Source organism: Hibiscus syriacus, unplaced genomic scaffold, assembly GCF_006381635.1.
Source record: "Hibiscus syriacus cultivar Baekdansim isolate YM2019G1 unplaced genomic scaffold, ASM638163v2 tig00111427_pilon, whole genome shotgun sequence".
NCBI classification, from domain to species: domain Eukaryota; kingdom Viridiplantae; phylum Streptophyta; class Magnoliopsida; order Malvales; family Malvaceae; genus Hibiscus; species Hibiscus syriacus.
The window spans coordinates 1,529,778-1,549,107 of NW_024063088.1; the positions used below are offsets into that span (position 1 = coordinate 1,529,778).

Below are 19,330 nucleotides of genomic sequence, written 5' to 3' on the forward strand. Positions count from 1 at the left end.
AGATTGCAAAGCTGATTGGTTTCTACTTTTGTTGAAGATGTTAATTGATGATCATGATCTTCACAGATGGAATATTCGAATATGTGAATCTAGTTTAGGTCAGTTGCTTGGATGTTGAACTTTAATGATGAGATTTTCTGACTTTCAACAACACCTAGACTATAACAGGTTCTTCTTGACAAGCTTAAGAAATTGAATCAGTATACCCATAATGTAATTATATATGTATACAATAATGCTTGAGATGTCCCTCTAGAGCAATTAGTTAAATGCCTCGTCTTTATGGATAAATCCATCTAGTCAAATAAAGGCAATTATAAAATATATATATATACAATAAAACTGAATTCAGCCAGCTAAACAATAGCAAATTAAATCAAATTTACTAATAAGGAGTTTTAGTGAAGATGGACTAAGGCAGTTGAGGAACACCTGTTATAGTCAACTTCACACGAGTACTTGGGAATTTCATTTTTAGAATGATATTTTTGCACTGCCTTTGTTAGAGGAGTCTACGAAGCTTGAACAAATGAAAGATTTCAGATAACTGAAATAGAAGTGTTCTAAAAGGTTTAGCAATTGATTTATGCTAGTTGAGACATTTTGTTTGCACCTAATTAAATGACAAGCCAGAAATGAGGGGCATGTATAACGTTCCAAAGAGCAGGGACAAGAATAAGGACTTGATGGTTGAAATCTTAGAAAATAGGAAGTCAGCCTGAAACCCATCCCTAATCCTGACATTTTTCAAATAACTATAAGTTTGAATGATTAAGAGAGTAATTAATTATTTGTTATCCAATGAACTCTTGTTTTATGATTTGTCTCAGTTGTGAAACCTAGTTTTCAAATTTTTTATTAAACATGTTTTTAAAATTCTTTTAATTTATCTTTTTCAAATTTTGAAAATAAAATAAGAATAAAAACATTTTCAAACAAGACAATCTCTCTGGAATAGATCTTGGTAATTGACATCTGTCTCCCAAACATAGAAAATCATGCATTGAATCAGAATTGGAGCAAGAAATGATAAATTTGTGGCATTATTGAAGACTCATATCATCCAGGAGTACAAGATCATTGAATTAAGCAAACATTTATTTTCAATGAGGCAAAAAGGCGTAAAGGTTGAAAATGGTGAAACAAAGACAATTGGGCTTACTATATATGATTGTTTTGTCAATCATCATAAAGTACAATTGTGGTACTCTGATGATTTGCCATACATTAATGTTAACATAAGCCACGAGAAATGATGAATGTTTCACATATCAATAATTATGATATTGAACCAATGACTCAATCTTGTGAGGCTTCTAAATTCTAATTTCACCGAAGTGGACAGCCGTGTTGTGCCTGTACCAAGGTTAAAAGCAACGAAATTTTCTTGTCGCGGAATGGGCAATGAAATTTTAACTGCAAGAAACTAGTGGATCCAATTAAACAATGAGTTGTTGTTAACTTCTCAACACGATGTGATACAAATAGCCTCATTCGGGATTCAATTTGGTTAGACCCTCTATTCAAGGTAAGTCAAGAGCCCAAACACTACTATCCTATTGCAAGAATTTGAAGAAATGATCAAGGAAACCCAACCTGAACTTCTTGGAGCTCCATAGTTCCTTCTTTACCTTTTGCCTAACAAAATTATGATTTTTTTGGAAGAGTTAAGAACCCTGCAGAGTTTGGCATGGTTGTATGGTGTATTGAATTCGATGTTAGAAATTGAGCAAACACCTTCAATTTTGATTTCGATTGCCTCTATGGCTCCACCTACCATCCTTGGCATGGATGTATTGTGGGGCTTGTCAGAGACGTGGATTTCCCATCGATTACTGGAGTGGCCAGCTCTATATAGTGGCTATTGATTTTTCAACATAAGGTAGCAGCACATCCATAGTCTCTAAAAACTGAAATGTGGATTCTCTTTTCAAAGCAAGGATGAAAGCTTTATTGGAGTTCTACACAAGTTCAGACAGGGGAATCCAAATTTTATCAGGGGCAAAAATTTACTGGGGCAAGAATAAATTGACACAAGTTAAGAATTCCAAGGATGCACATTAGTGCAACAAAGAGTGAAGATAATCGAATCAGGGATAGAATGAAGATTGTTCATGCAACCATTCCCATCACAGATCAATAAAACATGCATCCATACATATTACATGAATTTGTATCTCTTCATCATACATTCATCATTTCGTACAAACATGATAAATTCTGATTGCCCTCACCCGAGGATATTTCTAAATTTAATTGAAATTTTGATTTTCATGATACCATCTTCTCATCTCATAAGAAAATTTGAAAAACTCATTTCCAAAGAAATCCAAATAAATAAGTTGCATCTTCACAACCATGAGAACACTTAAGATAGTTGCATTCATACATGCATATCTTGGTACAAGTTTTTCAGGAAAAAATATGACAATCAGATCTCTTCAAAGTGGATGAACAGTGTATTCTCCAGATTAACCCGACGTCCTCAGAGAGATGAAACAGTGTCAACACCAAATTATCTTCGGATTGAACCGACGTCCTCAAAGAAAAGGAATAGTGTTATCACCCTAAAGCGATCAGATCTCTTCAATACGGATGAGCAGTGTCGTTTCCAAGATTGACCGATGTCCTCAGAGAGAATGAAAAATGTCATCTTTAATTTAATCGAAAGTGGTCAGATCTTTTCAATGCATATGAGCAGTGTCGTTTCCAAGATTAACCTAACATCCTTCGAGAGACTTAACAATGTCATCTTTAATTCACCCAAAAGTGGTCAAATCTCTTCAATGTGGATGAGCAATGTCGTTTTGAACATCAAATTATTTCCATATTGACCCGACTTCCTCAATGAGAATGAACAACATCATCTTCAACAAACAATTTACCCGAAAGTATCCAGATCTCTTCAACGTGAATGATTAATATCGTTTCCAATATTAAATTATCTCCAGGCAATCAGATATTCTCAACAAGAAGAAGCAGTGTTGTCTTCAAATATAATTATTCAAATACGACTTAGTGTCCTTTAGAGGAGGGAGTAAGATCATCCCAAGACTTAGTGTTTTTCAAAGGAAAATGTGAGATCATCATCGGATTCAACATCTTTTCAGAAGGAGTGGATCACCCTGAATTATGACTTAGCATCCTTCAGATGAAGGAGTAAGATCATCCCACGACTCAGCGTCTTTTAGAGGAAAGAGTGAGATCGTTATCAGATTCAGCATACTTCAGAAGAAGGAGAGCAACATGGTCTTCAAATTTGACTTCTACAATCGAAAAAGAAACCAATCAAATGGGCTAGCCATCCTCATCATGAAGGAATAATGTCGTCAACAAACAACAATTGTATCCTTTGAGATTGTTTCTCTTGAAACAAAACGTTGAAAATATCTCCCTTGAGATCATAATCATCGTCAATCTCTCTCAAGACAAAATCGAATTTCAAAATAGAAGATAAAACCGAACAAAAATGTGTTGTCTTTTCATCCTTGTCCTATTCTTGTTAACAAAAAGAATGGGCAAAGAGAGGTAGTTGTTGATATATGTTTTCATCCAAGTTGTTTTTATTATTATTATCATTTATTTTTATTTTTATTATTATTTTATTAATAATATTTTATTTTACATTTTTGTAGGCCCAAAAACTGAAGCCCAATACTACAAACAGTAGACAGACCCAAAGACCTCAACTCAGAACCAGTTACAGCCGAACCAACTTGACCCGTTCAACTAGGGTTTCTAAACCCTAGCCCCTAACTTGTTACCAGTAACTGCTACTAGCAAAGATGGATCACCTGATGGCGCGCATGTGATGCACGTTCCAACCCCTCAACATCCCCGTCGCATGAGCTTTTTCTGATGACTCCCAAGCTATCGCCTTCAACAAATCCGACAAAAAGTGAACAATACATCAAATCAGTTAAAAATCATCAACTAAAGCTAAAACCCATTAAAAATACTAAAATCTCATTAAATTCGGGATAACAGCTTAGGGAAATCATTCCCTTACAAGAGCTCATTATTTTCACCTGAAATAACACCATAAATAGGGCATGCAACAACCAATAAATGGACGTCTTCAGTGGAACAAAGGAGAGCTGAAACCAGAACAAGAAACAAAAAAAAACACACAACAACAAAAAGAAAAAAATCGATAATCAATGAAAGAGCAACAGCCATTTGAATATCCATCAGAAAACAAAAAAGGCCAAGAAAAGAAACCAACATCATCAAATCCAGCAAAAACCCAACAACAAAAAAGGGAGGAGCTTACCTTCGGGTCTTCGACGATGGTAGTTCTGATGGTCGGATGACAAATCCAAATGGTGAAAAAGCATGTGGCTGTGAGGAGATCAACATAACTCGGTGGTGGCTCTATCGGACGGTGGATTTAGCGGGGATGGAAGGTAGATTCTTAGACATTCTTTGTTAGATCTAGTCTTTTGGGGTTGATTTTACATAAAAGCAATTTAGGTTTGGGTTTGGGAGAGTAAAGAGGTCATTTTGGGCTATTTGTTTCGACCCCCGACCATCGGGGGTGGTGGTTGCTATCGCTGGCGAGCGACTATCATTTTTTATCATGAGGGAGAGCTTTAGGAGCCATTCTCTTTTTTCATATAGATGGCAAAAATGAATTTAGGGTTAGTTTAACCCTAAAAATGTACTTTAGTTTCTCCTTAAAACGTTGTCGTTTAAGGAGAGGAAAGAGTGACCTGCCTATTTGTGGGGTTTTTGCGTGATGAGGGCTCTCTTGTTTGTAAGCTTTTCACTTTGGTTACCAATCGAATTTTGAATTATTTCATTCATACCATCTTATTTTGCGCATGTTTATTTTGGTCATTCAACCTTGTTATGCCTCTATTTTCATTTATTTCACATTTGGCACATTACTTTAGTATTTTTCATTTTAGTCTTGCACGTTGCTTCAGTTTTATTGTCATTACAGTGCTCCTGCTTCATGATATTTGCATCTTTTCCATGTTTCTTGCTATGTTCGTTGTTATGCCCTCAAAGTTCTTATTTTCTCCATTTAGTCACTTGTTTATAAAGCTTACTTAGTTTATGTTATTTTCGTTATGTTTTGCCATGTTTGCATGTTTACATTTCAACCTAAGTTATAATATTCATGTACATATTATGTTTCAAATGTACTTGCGTATGTACTAATTTATTTATTTTTATTTTATTTCATCACATACACACGCTATATCATATATACCTATATACATATATTTGTTAAATTTATTTTTACCTTTGTATATTCATATATATATATATATATATATATTACTAATTTTTATTCTATATTATTCTCTCTGATTTATTTTATTTTAATTTGTAAAATATCTATTTGTCAAACTTTTATGTCCCTTGCTCGAATATTTTTAAGAACGGTTATTAAAGAATGGGCGCGGAAAACACTGCTTGATCGAAGTAGTGTGATCTGACACGACATTTGAATAAAAATGAACTTGAAATAAATTGAGTTGGTTTTGATTAAATGGTAATAATCAAGTTATTCTTTTTATCTCAGCTTAAATAATGACAATGCATATGTTTTCTTTAATAGCACGCTTTGTTATTTTATTCGATGTTTTATTACCGATATTCAATTTATATTTGATTTTTTATTTTTGATGATGTTGAAGAGGGACATTGCTCGTATAGAGGAAAAGTATATGGGATAACCTTCCCATTGGAGGATGTGCAAATCCTATGATTTCTTCTCAAATTAAGTAATGTTCCTTAATAAATAATATGAACTAAATTAACCAATATTCAATGAAAGGATTATATTTTAAGTTTCAATTCGAATTTAAAAATTCCACCACCACGACAACATACAAGCGATTAGGTACCAATTTTTTGGCGTATTGGGGATGCTAATACTTTCATATGCGTAATCGACTCCCGAACCTAAATGAATCTTTTTATAAGCATAGACCGATTTTTTTTGTCTTAAAAATAATTTGTCTTAAAATTGTTTTAATGACGTTTTTAGGTATTCGACCTACCTAACACAAAAGTTGATGGAGACTCCAAAACAATTTAATCAAAACAAACACAAAAATTCAAATTTTCCCAAATAAGTCGTAAATTCGAAGTTTTCATCAAAAAATTACTCATCCGTCAAAAAAGACGTTACAACACTAACTTATTTTCTTAGTCTTCTTTATAGATACTTTTATTGGTGCATGACTCAAAGTCACACTGATACTTTATAACCTTTTGTTTTCAAATTAGAATATATTTTGCGAAGAAGGAATCAATAAGTTCAGGTCATTATCAGAGAAGGCAACAATGAGGGTCAAAATCTTCCATCAATTTAAAATAAAAAAATGAAGATAATCCAACTGTGCAATCAGTTTTCAGTACATGGATTACCGAACAAGATCGATTAAGGAACATATAGTGTCGATACTCGATGATCTCAATCAATGACTTGTTCGTTCTACTATAAACGCCGCTTATTTTGAGCTGAAACCTATGATATTTCTAATGTTACAATCCATGGAACATATAGTACCGACACTCGATGCTATAAATGATGCATATTCAACTACATAACTATGATGGCTTGAATGCCAGTTTCTTAGATTTTGATGGCTCTTAGGTAAACTAAAAGAACTGTCTTTAATCATGTATTTAAATTACAGTTTTGTTTACCGTTATTGTAGATATAACTGATGATATTACGGTCACTGGAAGTATCGTGGTTGTAATTTTTTAATAACATATGTTATTGTTGACATAACAGTTGTGGATATTACGGTTTTGGACGATGTTGATAACATTGCATAACGGTCATTGTTGTGGTTATATAGCGTTATTTAAGTAATTGTTTCTAATAACAAGTGTTAAAAAATAGGTCCCTAATAATAAATATATAAAAAATAAATAAATTTTAAGAGTATACTCATAATATCAAATATTGAAAAAAAAGTTAAACCTTTAATAAAAGTACTGAAAATTTTGGACTCATAATAACAAATAAATATTAGAAAATAAATTAAATTTTAAAAGTATACCCCTAATAACAAATATTGAAAAAAATTAGGTCACTGATAACAAGTATTAAAAAAATAGACCCTTAATAACAATTGTTAGAAAAAAATTGTAGAAAATTAGATACTTGTACAAATATTAGAAAAAAAATAAATTATAAGAGCAGACCTCTAATAATAAATATTAGAAAAAAATTAAACTCTTAATAATAAATATTAAAAATAATTAAACCCTATAAATGATATAAAATCAATTTTTTTACAAATATAATGCATTATAAAAATTCTGAGTCTTGTACAAGTGTTCTTGCCCAAGCCCAAATACGACATTGATGGCTTGGAGAATTGTAAAGAAAATGAACTAAAACAGAGATTCAATTAATGTAGTTTTAAAATGTTAAAGGTTAATTTTTAAAATTAAAATAAAATATAAAATTTAAAGATTAAATATTTACTATATTAATTTTATTAACTATCAAGTTATTTGTATTAATTGTTTAATAAAAAAAGTATTTAAATTTAAATTATTATTTTATATTTTGTATAATTAAAAGGTTAAAATAATATTCTCTAATAAAAAATATTTATATATTCTACTTTAAAAAGTATTTATAAAATTAATTTTATACACTAAAAATAGAAACAACATTTTTATATTTTTCTCATAAAGTTGTATTACCGTATTTTTCAAAAAAAAATTCTTGGAGATGAAAACGCCCAGTTTATAAATTGACGCTTTAAGGATATATCCATTATTTCGTCATCCTCTCTCTCTCAGCGAACCTTGTTCCTTTCGAATTTCTTTCTTTGCAGATACAAAAAATTGTGATTTTCAATTTACCCTCGAGATTTCTGAATATTGAAATATCGTCGCCACCCATTCGGGTCAAGATTTTCTAATTCGTTTCTTCTTTCCTCGAAGTTGGGTTAGTATAAATTCTAGGGTTTCTCCGACAGTCATCTATGGGTGAATACAAAGTGGAGGATATGTCGTTGGCAGCTCTGTTCGATCAGGCTCGTAAGATCTATCTTACGTCCACGGAGTCTGGTGCTGACCAGGTATGTTTCCTTCTCATGCTTGATTCATTGTTTCTTCAACGATTTCCGATGTGAAAAATGTGAATTTCATTGGGCCCGCAGGATCTGGTGAAGAAAGGATGCGAGTTGCTTGGGAAGTGTGAGGATATGGTGAACAGTCTAGGGCTTTTCTCATCCAATGAAACCAAAGATGATATCAGCACCATCAATCTTAAGTACATCTTGGTAATTGTCAATAACTTCATTTCCTTCATCTTTTTTATAAATTCTACTTGGTATGCCAATTAAGTTTTATTCCGAACTTTGATTTCTTGTTGTGCAATTAACTATTCTTTGTTTTAAAATAAGTTGGGAGTTATTCATTTTTAGAATATTGGACACAGTTGTAAGGGCTGTAAAGTAGTATTTTAGGCAGGTTCTAACTGCAGTACCTTTCAGGTGCCATTTTATCTTGCAGAGCTGACCGAAAAGCTTGCAGGGGAAGAAAGGATACAAATTCTCAAGATTTCACAGGCAAAATTGAAGGTAAAGTTCAGTTCATAGCTCAAAGTGAAGTGTGGTTGAACTCACTGTGGAAGTTTAGCATTAGAGAGAACATTTTACAAAAGTTGCTTTTGTACCTATGTTTTTATCGGGCTACAACTTGTAATCTTTCGATTATTGTCTCCTATGTCAATTGGATTTATATAAAGTGTGGTGTCTTTTAGGAATTCATTTCGTTTTGTGAGGCAATGGAACTAGTACCACAGGAAGAATTGGAAGCTTCTGCAAAAGGAGCTTCAAATTCTTTTGCTGATCGAAGAGCCTTGAAGGTACTAATATATACTTTTTCTGTTAGCACAATTTTTTGTTATTATTGGATGCATTCTAGATAGTTGAGTTGAATGGGATGCTGTTTTGCTGTGCTTGCACTTTTGTGCCTGTCTCCAGATTGCTCGGTTTAGACGTCAAAAAGCTGCAGAAACAAAACTGACAGAAATAAAGGAGTGGAAAGAGCGACGTGGGCGTTCAACAAAAGCAGCTGCCTTATCCACTCCTGTTGAGGTTGGAGAGGATGATCAGCTGGATGATGATGGGGAGGAGGAAAGAGAGGCTAGTTATATACATGAAAAACCTTCTAAACTACGTTAGATGCAATGTCATTGTTAAGACTTGCCTATTAGATGTCAAACCTGATATTGTCTAGTAAAAATCTGTAAATTCATGGAACTTAGGGAAGATTTGCATGGTGCACAAAGAACCTGTGGCAACTGCTTTATTAATTCTTTAGTAAAAATAGCATGTAGGGAAAGCTTTAATTAAGGCCATTATCTAAGCAGCTTTCTTCTGGATTATTTGTCGTCGATCCAGTTTTTGTGCTTGCTCGTGAAACCAGACACAAAGGTCTAATTAGGGCCCTTAAATAATAAGGCTTCCCGAGTTCTTTAATCTCTTTTTTTTGTGTTTGTATGTTTTATCATAATCAATTTCTTTGATCTCTTTTTTTTTGTGTTTGTATGTTTTATCATAATCAATTTCCTGCTACAGTTGTGATTATGTTCTGGGTGACGGTATCCAGCAGTTTTAAATGTTACTGTGAGGTTATACCTGACTTAGTTATAATTGGCAACATTGTAACTTAAGAGCTTTATTTATATGATGCTATGACTGTTGGCTTTTTCCTTTTTAATGAACTCTTAGGTAAGATATTTATCTACTGTATTATTAGGATCCGCTTCTGAATTACACTTTACAATTACACTAGACCTTTTGAAGTCTGCTGCTGGTACTGTAAATTTGGTTATTTTATTATCAGAATAATTGCATAAAGCTCTGAAACTGAGATAATATACCTAATGCTTTTTATTGAAGATATTATCTGTGCTTCTTGGTTTGACTAAACTTTCTGGTTTATCTGAACGAGTTACATTTTCCTTTTGCAGGCTTGGCTTACTACTATCTCGTTGGCTATTTGTAAGGTTGGTCTTACATTTCAATAAAATCTTCCATGTAAAAGCTTTAATCTTGTTTTCTATCATTGCAATAACTCCATACCACTTTCTTTACGTTGCTACAATTGCAGGCTTTTGATCTGCTCGAAATGCTGAAGAAGGAAGAAGAAATGCTTTCTGCTATAAAAGAGAAACAGCTAAAGGTATTAATCTGTGTAAATGACCTATAGCTCAACTGTTGTATTGAGTACTTGTGCTTTTTTCCTGAAAACGTGTCTGCCGTCTTAACCTTCGGTGATGAGTTGTGTTGAAAGTTTCACTAGAAGAAGAGTAAAGTTCTACCTGAAGATTTGACACTATACACCCCAGTTAGGAGATGTAAATCATTACTCCTATTACATATTTTATGATGTTAAACCTAAGAAAAAATCTAACGTAATGCCAAGATTGATACTATTCAGCCCAAGTCAGATCTTGCTTACTTAACCTTTTTGATAAATACAGGAAACGTTTACCTCTGTTAGGTTCTCATAGCCTTAAGTTCATTGTTAGGGCTGCTGCATTTCCAACTGGCCGTTAACAATGGAGTAAATTGAAAATTCTTCTATACATTTTCAGAAATCTTCAACTAAATCATTTGAAACACAACAATGTTGTTTAACCAATAAACATTACAAGACCTTCTATAATTTTTCATTGCCTTTCTGCTGAACCATGACTTGTTACAACATTTACTAATTGGTGAAATGCTCAGTTTCTCGTGCATTGCTTTGGCCAGTCCAGTAATAGCCAGCTTTCTGGTAACTTGTGCTGGAAAAGATAATAGTTTTTCTTTTTCTTTTTTGGTTTTAGAAAGTAAATGGTTTTGCCTGAAGGAATCATCAAAATGCTTCTAATTTTGACAGTAATTTTAATTCACCAGTTTCATCTTCCTTTCATTTCAGGATGGGGAAAAGGAATTTTCTGAGGCTAACCTTGATGATCGCACCAAGAAAGCAGAGGCATGGCATCGTGATGCTGCATCTCGTGCACGATATACTCAACCTGCAGCACCTATCACATGTGCTACATTTGCTCAAGATGTTATAGAAGGAAGGGCAAATGTTTCACAAGCACATGTCCACAAACACCAGCCAATGATCTTTGGACCGCAAAGCCTTATAGGTGGAAGCCTAACAAGTGAGAGGGAAAGGATTGCAGCACAGGTTTTCCAACCTGCTTATAGGTAAATCCCTGTCCTGAAATACTGCTTTTATATACTCTGTTTTATTGTCAAAGTATGGAAGCGGATACTTGAGCATCAAATTGTTTTTTTTTTTTGAAACATCTTGCCACGTTATGACAACGTTTGCATGTGATATTGCCATATTGGCAGCATTCTGGTTCTAATCATTTATGAAGAAAAAATAGCTGTTTTTTCAATATATTGTTTTCAACTGTTGATCAAATTATCTTGTAGGATGCCAACGATGAGTATCGAGGAAGCTGGTTTGAGGGAGATGGAGATGATGAATAAGTGGCAGGAGAGGAACGCAAAAATGTTTGAAGAAACCAACTCAGCATGGCACAAGGACAAACCAAAGATGGGACCAAGTGATGATGATGAAGATGATGATGCTGCCCAAGATAAGGCAAGAGCATGGGATGACTGGAAAGATGATAATCCTCGAGGTGCTGGCAATAAAAAGCTTACCCCCTGTGGGTAATAGTGATAAGTAGCTCTCCTACTCTTATAAAGTATTTGCTCAAACCTAATAAATTATGGTTTTAGGAACATCTCTTACATTCTTATCGATTTTGTTCTTGCTGAATTTTGTTTGTTTGAACCATAAATATATAAAATGCACCTTATTCTCACAATATCCTTTATTTGTAATCATTCATTTCGTCATCTAAATAGTATCAGTGAAACTTTTAAATTTAAATTCATTTAAGGATCCATGCTGAATAATAACTTAGATGATGAATTTTACTTTGAACGTATCTTTTGATTTTGTTAGAGAAATAGGATTCCGTAGAATACTCTATAGTTGAAGGAAAAACTAAATCATCTGATTAGTCTATTGATCTGGAGCATTTTGAAAGCACAGTTTAAATGAGTAAAATCATAATTGAGTCTGTTATTGTGTGTATATGTTCCATTTTTATTATGGTGGTTGAAATGTGTTTTAATGGTAAATTATATGCTTTGACTCAATTAGAGCATTTGGTTTGCAACTATGTCCTTTGAGCAAATATTATTAAAATAATTTGGATAGAAAATTATTTTAATAATTCGAGCGTTCTATGTATTGAATCGATCGATGAATTCAATCTTTGACAAGTTGGCTATGAAATTAACTCCAATTTGTGATAATACAATCTTTTTGTTATTTAGCCAAGTCTCAAATCCAATTAGTATGTCGTAAAATATCTAGTGCTTTTGCACGGATTTTATAGACATTGATCTTTTGCGTGGAAAAAATTGTTGTATACATGGACAATTAGGGATAGACATGAGTCAGGTTAGGTTGAGTTTCCTATTAACTCCAAAATTTTATACCTTCCACTTAAGTTCAATCCGAGTTTAGAGTAATTTTACCTGGCCCAAAATCTCAACTTTTGAAATAAAACTCGTCTCCAACTCGACCATAAATAATATAAAATTATTAATTTTAAAATAGAGATTTCATTAAAAAAATATAAAAATGGAAATTATAGTAATCATCCCAATATTTAGGGTATAATTATATTTTTCAAGTCTGGTCAGATATTTTTTATCATAAATTCAAACCCTCCTCAACCTGAATTTATCCTCTCTAAAAAAAGACCCGACTTAAACCCAAATTTTTTAAAAATAAATTCAACCCGGTTAGATCGGATTGGATCTCATGCCCGTCCCTATGGACAACACGTTATTCTGTTGGTAAATACTACACTGGTCTTCCTGTAGTACCATATACAAACAAACTTCCTGCCCCCCCCCCCCCCGGCCAAAAAAAAACCCCAAGAAAAAAGAAGAAAATGAACAGCTAATTGAAGCTCATACCCATATGGGTTGGTGGAAGAGGAAAAATAGTAAAAACAAAACAAATAATACTGCCTACTGGCATGTAATTTTCCCTATGATTCGTTATCCATAAACAGGCCCTGAAAGAGCTCTCTACTGAAACGCCTTGTCCCTTCCATTGCTGTGTTTCCGTCTCATTTTCGGGTTACTTAATGTAAGGTGGATCGATAAAGGCCCACTCGAAAACCTGCTCGTATTGAAGGGCAGCATTTTCCCAGGTAAAATCCTTCTGCATACATCTTCTCATCAATCCCTCCCAAGTTGACTTATGATCTTTGTAAGTCCTTATAGCCGTTCGTAACGCCTGTGGTGCAGTAAAGATCGAACTTATTCTTGCGAAACTCTCATCATCTAGATTTAGAAGGTCACAGTTGGCAAATGAATAGCATTTAACTTACATTCAGCATACTGTCTTTTGTGAAGGGAGAAAAGGCCCACCTGTTAGCACAGTTCAAACCATACCATTATAAGAGAAACTACAAGCATATGAAATACCAAGACTTGGTAGACGAAAAAGAAAAAGTTAAGGATTGCATACCCAATGCCTTCACTGCTACCTTCCTCGGCGTACGGATTGAAATTCTCTACTGTGTCCTGAATAAGAGTAAGTCAGAGGCATGTAATGAACGTAAGTCATATAAAAGTGAATGACATGAGAACAGTATTGTTTTAACTTACTCTAAGTCCTCCTGTGGCATGAACTACTGGGATGGTTCCATATCTCATTGCATACAATTGGTTTAATCCACAGGGCTCGAATCTAGAGGGCATCAACAGTATGTCACAGCTGCTCAATTCCAAAAAAATGATAAAGTTATTGGTATCTCTAGAAAATGGTTCAGACCAAAAAAAGGGTTTCTAATTACCCTGCAGTGATCCTATGAGAGATTGGAACATTAAATCCAACCCAACCACGGAATTTATCTCTGTAAGTATTCTCTGCCGATCTCATCCAGTTCTCATAAAGTGGGTCACCAGAGCCTAGCATTACCTAACCAAATTCGGAAACTTAGTTCTCCTGTAAGTTACAGAAAGAATAACTCGAAAACTAAAAAAAAGGTAAAAGAGGCCACGAGGGAACAACCGACTTTAAAATTGCTATAGGACAATGCAATCAATATTGCATCAAATTACCAAAGGCCCCTTTCAATTTCATCTTAAATCATCAGATTCAAAATCAACAGGAGGAAGAATGATATTACATAGCAAAATTAGTATAGGTGACTAGCATAAAATGCCTATACGAATACAGTCTTGAACAATAGTAAATCAACTTTTACCTTCCATGTTACTTTGACCATAGAAACATGAAACCACCCTTCTACCAAAAACAGGTCACCGTGATATTAATCGAAAGGAATGCATTACACAAATTAAGAGTAATTCTTCTTGCACTTATGGTTATCAAATAAAAAGAAAGCTCACTTACAAATTGCACATCAGCTTCCATAAGTTCTGGAATAGCCCAGTGGATCAGGTCAATACCTTTCTGATAGTCGAGTCTCCCAATAAACCCAATCTATAAATATGAACTTAGTGAGAACTTGAGCACTGGTTTTTCACTACTAAGTCTACTCCAACATAAAGTAAAATCTTACCAAGGGACAGTCAGGCTTAATTGGAAGACCAAGTTCCTGTTGGAGAGCAGTCTTGCATTGAACCTGAAGTTCACATCTTGTTGGGATAAGAATTCGGAAGAGCAACTTTGTTCAACTATAAATGGCTAATACCAGAAAAAATAGATTAACCACCTTTCCAGAGAGAGAAGAAGTCGAATAACAGAATGGAATATGCTTATCTGAAGATGGGTCCCATTCGGAAACATGAATGCCATTTGTAATACCTGATCATCATTGAATGTACACAAAGACTCTAGTTAAAGAACATCTGTAATTCTTCATGGACTATAAACATGACTGGAGAACACATGATCCAAAAGCCCCACACATATTCCATGCATGTACTTTTCGATATAATCATCTTCTTTTGTCCAGCATGAAGCTTATGAACAAAACTAACTAAGACTTTGATAAAGGTCTTCCTAAAATGTAAATCCCATTGAAAGTGGGATGTCATATTTTTTTATGTATTAAACTTAACTATCACTTCATTTGCATGTGCAACAACGTAAAAGCCTTCAGAGTTCTGCCAAATAGCATAAAGGTCATATTCTATTCAGGAAGTAGGGAACACTTACCATTCAGAACAGCCCTCCGACTGCTTAATATCTCATGTAAACCATATCCACCTTCAACAGTTGTTATTTCCCATGCATAGCCCTGCAATTAACAAATACAGTTGACTAAAGCCATCTTATAAAAATACTGAAACTAATTCCCATAAATGAAGCACAGATGTTCAGTGGCTTTTCAATCAGATTTATATAATATATGATTGTAATTAGTAACCATCAAATAAAGATCTATCAATAGCCTTTAAATGAAACATTTTGACAATTCAAAGAAATAGCAGAGCATTATATATCCAGACAAAAGACTAGATATAAATATACCATAAATAGCACAATATGTAAAATAAACCACCTTGCTAACGGTAAGTATTCGATCAGCTGTCACAATTGCACCCTTTAGAATATTGACAGCTTCCCCTGTGTCAAGAGCATGCGTCCTGGCCCATGTAGGAAACACCCATTCCAATGCCCCATACCAGTTTGAAGGCAATCCCAAATTCTTAAAGCTTGCAACAGGTTCCACTCCCTTCCATATAGAATATAATTTATCTAAAATTAGCAATTTAGAAATGCACAGAGTTTGATCCATGAGAGTTCGGTTTTAACCACTCTTATGGACTGAAGAAACCGAAAAGGAAATTTCAGCATCGGTCTTAGTATGGCATTAACATGAGAGAACCAACGAGAAAGCAAAAGGAATAACCATGAGGAAAGCATCTACCTGATGAGCAAGGTTATGAATTACAAGGATGCTACGAGCATCTTTATAAACACCGTGCGGACGGTATTTGGAAGCCAAAAGCCTAAAATATGTAAGATGTCAAACCAACAGTCACAGTAAAATTGCAACCTTTAAAAATTGAGTGTAATGTGAAGTGTCAAACTAATTCATTGGTAAAACCAGTGTTTTTAGTAATTGAAATAGAGTTGGACCATAGCAGGCAAATAAATGAAACAATAAGAAAGCAACATCTTACACCGGCACAAGCCCAGCATGCCAATCATTGACAAGGAAGAGACACTTCTCTCCGTAGGTATACCCTCCCAATAGAAGCACTAATGGAGCTTCACATGCTGCATGGCAAAGTAAAGTAAACCGAAACTGTAGAAAAGATTGTCATTAGTGAATAGAGAAGTAATAAGCAATTTCATAGTCAAACGAAAAACAAACAAAACTTTACCTGGTTATCACCAAAAGAACCATGACTATCACCATATGGATTTCCGTGTCTATGGTAAGAAGGATGGTCCACAAATACCTTATAATTGAGGGAAACCATTAACATGATTAAAGTTTTCTCCCTCAGCCTCAATTTGACAAAGAGATGAATGAAAGTTATTAACTACTAGCTAATTTTGCTCATGATTCTCTAATAAATAATCTCTTTAACAAAATATTCATGAGAGCAGGTCTAGATTAAAAGCAGAGGTTCTCACCCAATCAACACCCTCCCTATACTCGTGGAAGAATGCAATCTCTTGTTCCCCTCCAAAGCATTGTAGTTTGATCCGCTTATTTGCATCCAAAACATGTGCAAAGTTTTCGTCTGCAGAGCTACCATTCAGGTATCTAGGGGAAACAACCATGACTCGATGTCCATGGTTAGCCAGCTGTATGGGCAAAGAACCACAAACATCTCCTAATCCACCTGTCTTTGAATAGGGTGCAGCTTCAGCAGTAACAAAAACAATATTGTAGGTGACTCTAGTTTCTACTTTTTCTTTTTTAATTTCATCGTCTTTGTCTTTGGTAACGGTTGCCACATACACTTTAGTGTTAATGACTTCATGGTCACCTATGATACATTTAGATAAACCGCAGTTAGAACAAAGAAGACCATTTGATCCAAGTTAAACTACCTAGTGGGCGTGAAAAGACAGCTGGTCTCCTCACTGTAAAAGTGAGCAAATTAGTCTGCATATTTAATTTTAAAGCAAAGTGATAAAATTTTATAGGAAGGCTCTTTGAACATTAAAACTTTTACCTTAAAATGTGATAACTTGGTATTTCTTAACGTTTAACCTTTCTGCCGTTTTTATAATCATATCTATTGCGTCAAAGTTAAATGTACAAAGACTAAATTGTTCAGCTTATAATAGATGGACTAATTTGTTCTAATCCTATAGTACAAGGACCTAATAGGTAGTTTAACCATATAAATATAAACCCTCTTCACCGAACTCAACCAATAATATTAAAACATGTCAGCAATTTCTTATTAATCAATTTAGGAGAAATTATTTTATGAACCTTCCTCACCACGTAGGATATGAACCCAACCAATAATATTAAAACATATCAGCAATTTTTTTCTTAATCATCATTAAATTTAAGCTTAAATTTTAATTATTTATTTACTTTCATATCAGTATTAAATCTCCGTATCTTCTTCAACCTCTCAACTCCCTCTTCCCTTATCTTTGTTAACCACAATCATCATAGCCGCCGTCACTATCATTCCTTTTTCTTATTATAGTATTGTAAGAGATTACATCTACCAAGCCTCGAGTTTTCGCCATCCAGAATAGTTTCTTCATGCTTCAAAAGTTTGGCTTTACCATAAACATTGAACATGACGTCGAAGGTTATGGTATTAGGCGTAAAACCTTGCTGAAGCACCGATTAAAAATCTTGGAAAGCTCATCAAGAGGCACAGCACGTGCATAACAGTTAAAGATCTTGGAAATTTTGACAAAAAATTGCGGTTTTAGATAGCAAGCATTAGAATGAATGAATGAAGGAAGGAAGTGATGCTGGCAACGGTGATTGTGGTTACAAGAGAAGGGGAAGGAGAATTAAGAGGCTAAAGAAGAGATTGAGACTTAAATATTTTTAGATTTAGGCTTAAATTTTTAATTAATTCTTTATTTACATATCCGCATTAAGTCAAACTACAGTCAACACACCATATTTTCTTTTTGACAATGAGCATTTGGGTTATTCAGGTTTATATCATTATAATTTCTTTAATTAAACTAAAGCTAATTAACATTATGATGTTCATATGATATCCGCATTGTTTTGACGAAGTAGTCAACTTTGGTTCCACATCCCAGGTGGTTGAACCCAGAATGCACGCAAATCTAGGGTAGAACTTTGCATGAAGAAAGCGAAATGCCTAGTTAACACTCAACAGCATGTGACTTATTAAATCGGTTGCTCATCTAATTTTTGAAACTTCAATAAAGAAAATGGAAGTCAGATTTTCAGGGAAAAGGAAGAAAGTTTGATATTGGAGTGAAATAAGATGAGCCAATTCCTTTTCAAAAAGAAAAAAGAAAGGTGGAAAGTTGCAGTAATCATTGAAATAGAGACAATAATAAAGTCACAGATTATCAGAGAAACGAAAATACCTGACGTAGGAATCAAGTTTAAGCCGATAACAGAGCCGGAAACATCCCGGTCCAAGTCCAGCCGAACGGCATGCTTTTGTTCTTCAACGGAACCATTTCCAGATTTTTCAGATCTCACGACCTTCAACTTCCCATTTGGAAGACTCCTTTTCAAAAATTGATCAAAACTGAGTCGGTAACTCGGCCTGAAAGTTAAACCTGTCGGCGATGCGAAGGTAGATGATTTAGAAGACGATAGTAAGCGAGTTAGTTGAATCGACTCCATTGGAGAACAAAGAAAAATGAAAGAAACTGTGTGGAAAAGAAATCAAATGAGAAGAATAAGAAAGGACTGGTTGAAATAGAAGGACCCGAGGAGAACAAAAGAGCGAAATGAAAGGAAAAACATGTGAGTGGGGTCGTAATAGACTAAAAATAGGAGAAATCAAGCTTCGTCCTCACCTTTTAGCTCGAGGGGGAGAAGATTAATGAGATTGAGAGATCCAGTAAAAGCACGAGAGCCGAGAATAATGGACGCCCAGAGGAGACCCATATGGCGGAAGCTTAAAAGGATTTCGCCATTGATGCAATCGACATTCCCTACGTGTCAAACCCAGGTCCCGATAACCGGATCCTTCACGTGAACTCTGCCTGACTGCTGTTTCAATCACAACATCTATCATCATCAAATTTTATCATTAACTTTTGATTTGTTCTTAGGAGTGCAGATTAACTTTTGGTTTTAAAGACAAAATTTTCAATCAAATTCTTAAATCAATTCAAT

General features: G+C 34.3%; 2 protein-coding genes across 2 annotated transcripts; one reads left to right on the forward strand and one right to left on the reverse strand.

Moving 5' to 3' along the window:
- Positions 1-7,765: 7,765 nt before the first annotated feature.
- Positions 7,766-11,833, forward strand: LOC120163171 (PP2A regulatory subunit TAP46-like). Its single transcript, XM_039173171.1, has 9 exons — positions 7,766-8,063; positions 8,145-8,267; positions 8,481-8,567; positions 8,750-8,854; positions 8,973-9,134; positions 9,965-10,000; positions 10,105-10,176; positions 10,918-11,198; positions 11,433-11,833. The coding sequence occupies exons 1-9, from the start codon at positions 7,968-7,970 to the stop codon at positions 11,677-11,679; spliced, it is 1,209 nt and encodes a 402-aa protein (XP_039029102.1). The 5' UTR covers positions 7,766-7,967; the 3' UTR covers positions 11,680-11,833.
- Positions 11,834-13,152: 1,319 nt separating this feature from the next.
- Positions 13,153-18,853, reverse strand: LOC120163180 (starch synthase 1, chloroplastic/amyloplastic-like). The gene is made up of 15 exons (XM_039173178.1): positions 18,568-18,853; positions 16,651-17,009; positions 16,395-16,472; positions 16,191-16,315; positions 15,935-16,016; positions 15,566-15,739; positions 15,220-15,301; positions 14,774-14,865; positions 14,621-14,683; positions 14,452-14,541; positions 13,889-14,013; positions 13,701-13,809; positions 13,561-13,616; positions 13,421-13,460; positions 13,153-13,326 (listed from the first exon to the last, which is right to left on the reverse strand). Exons 1-15 carry the CDS (start codon positions 18,830-18,832, stop codon positions 13,168-13,170), a joined length of 1,899 nt encoding a protein of 632 aa, XP_039029109.1. The 5' UTR covers positions 18,833-18,853; the 3' UTR covers positions 13,153-13,167.
- Between the last annotated feature and the right edge of the window lie 477 nt (positions 18,854-19,330).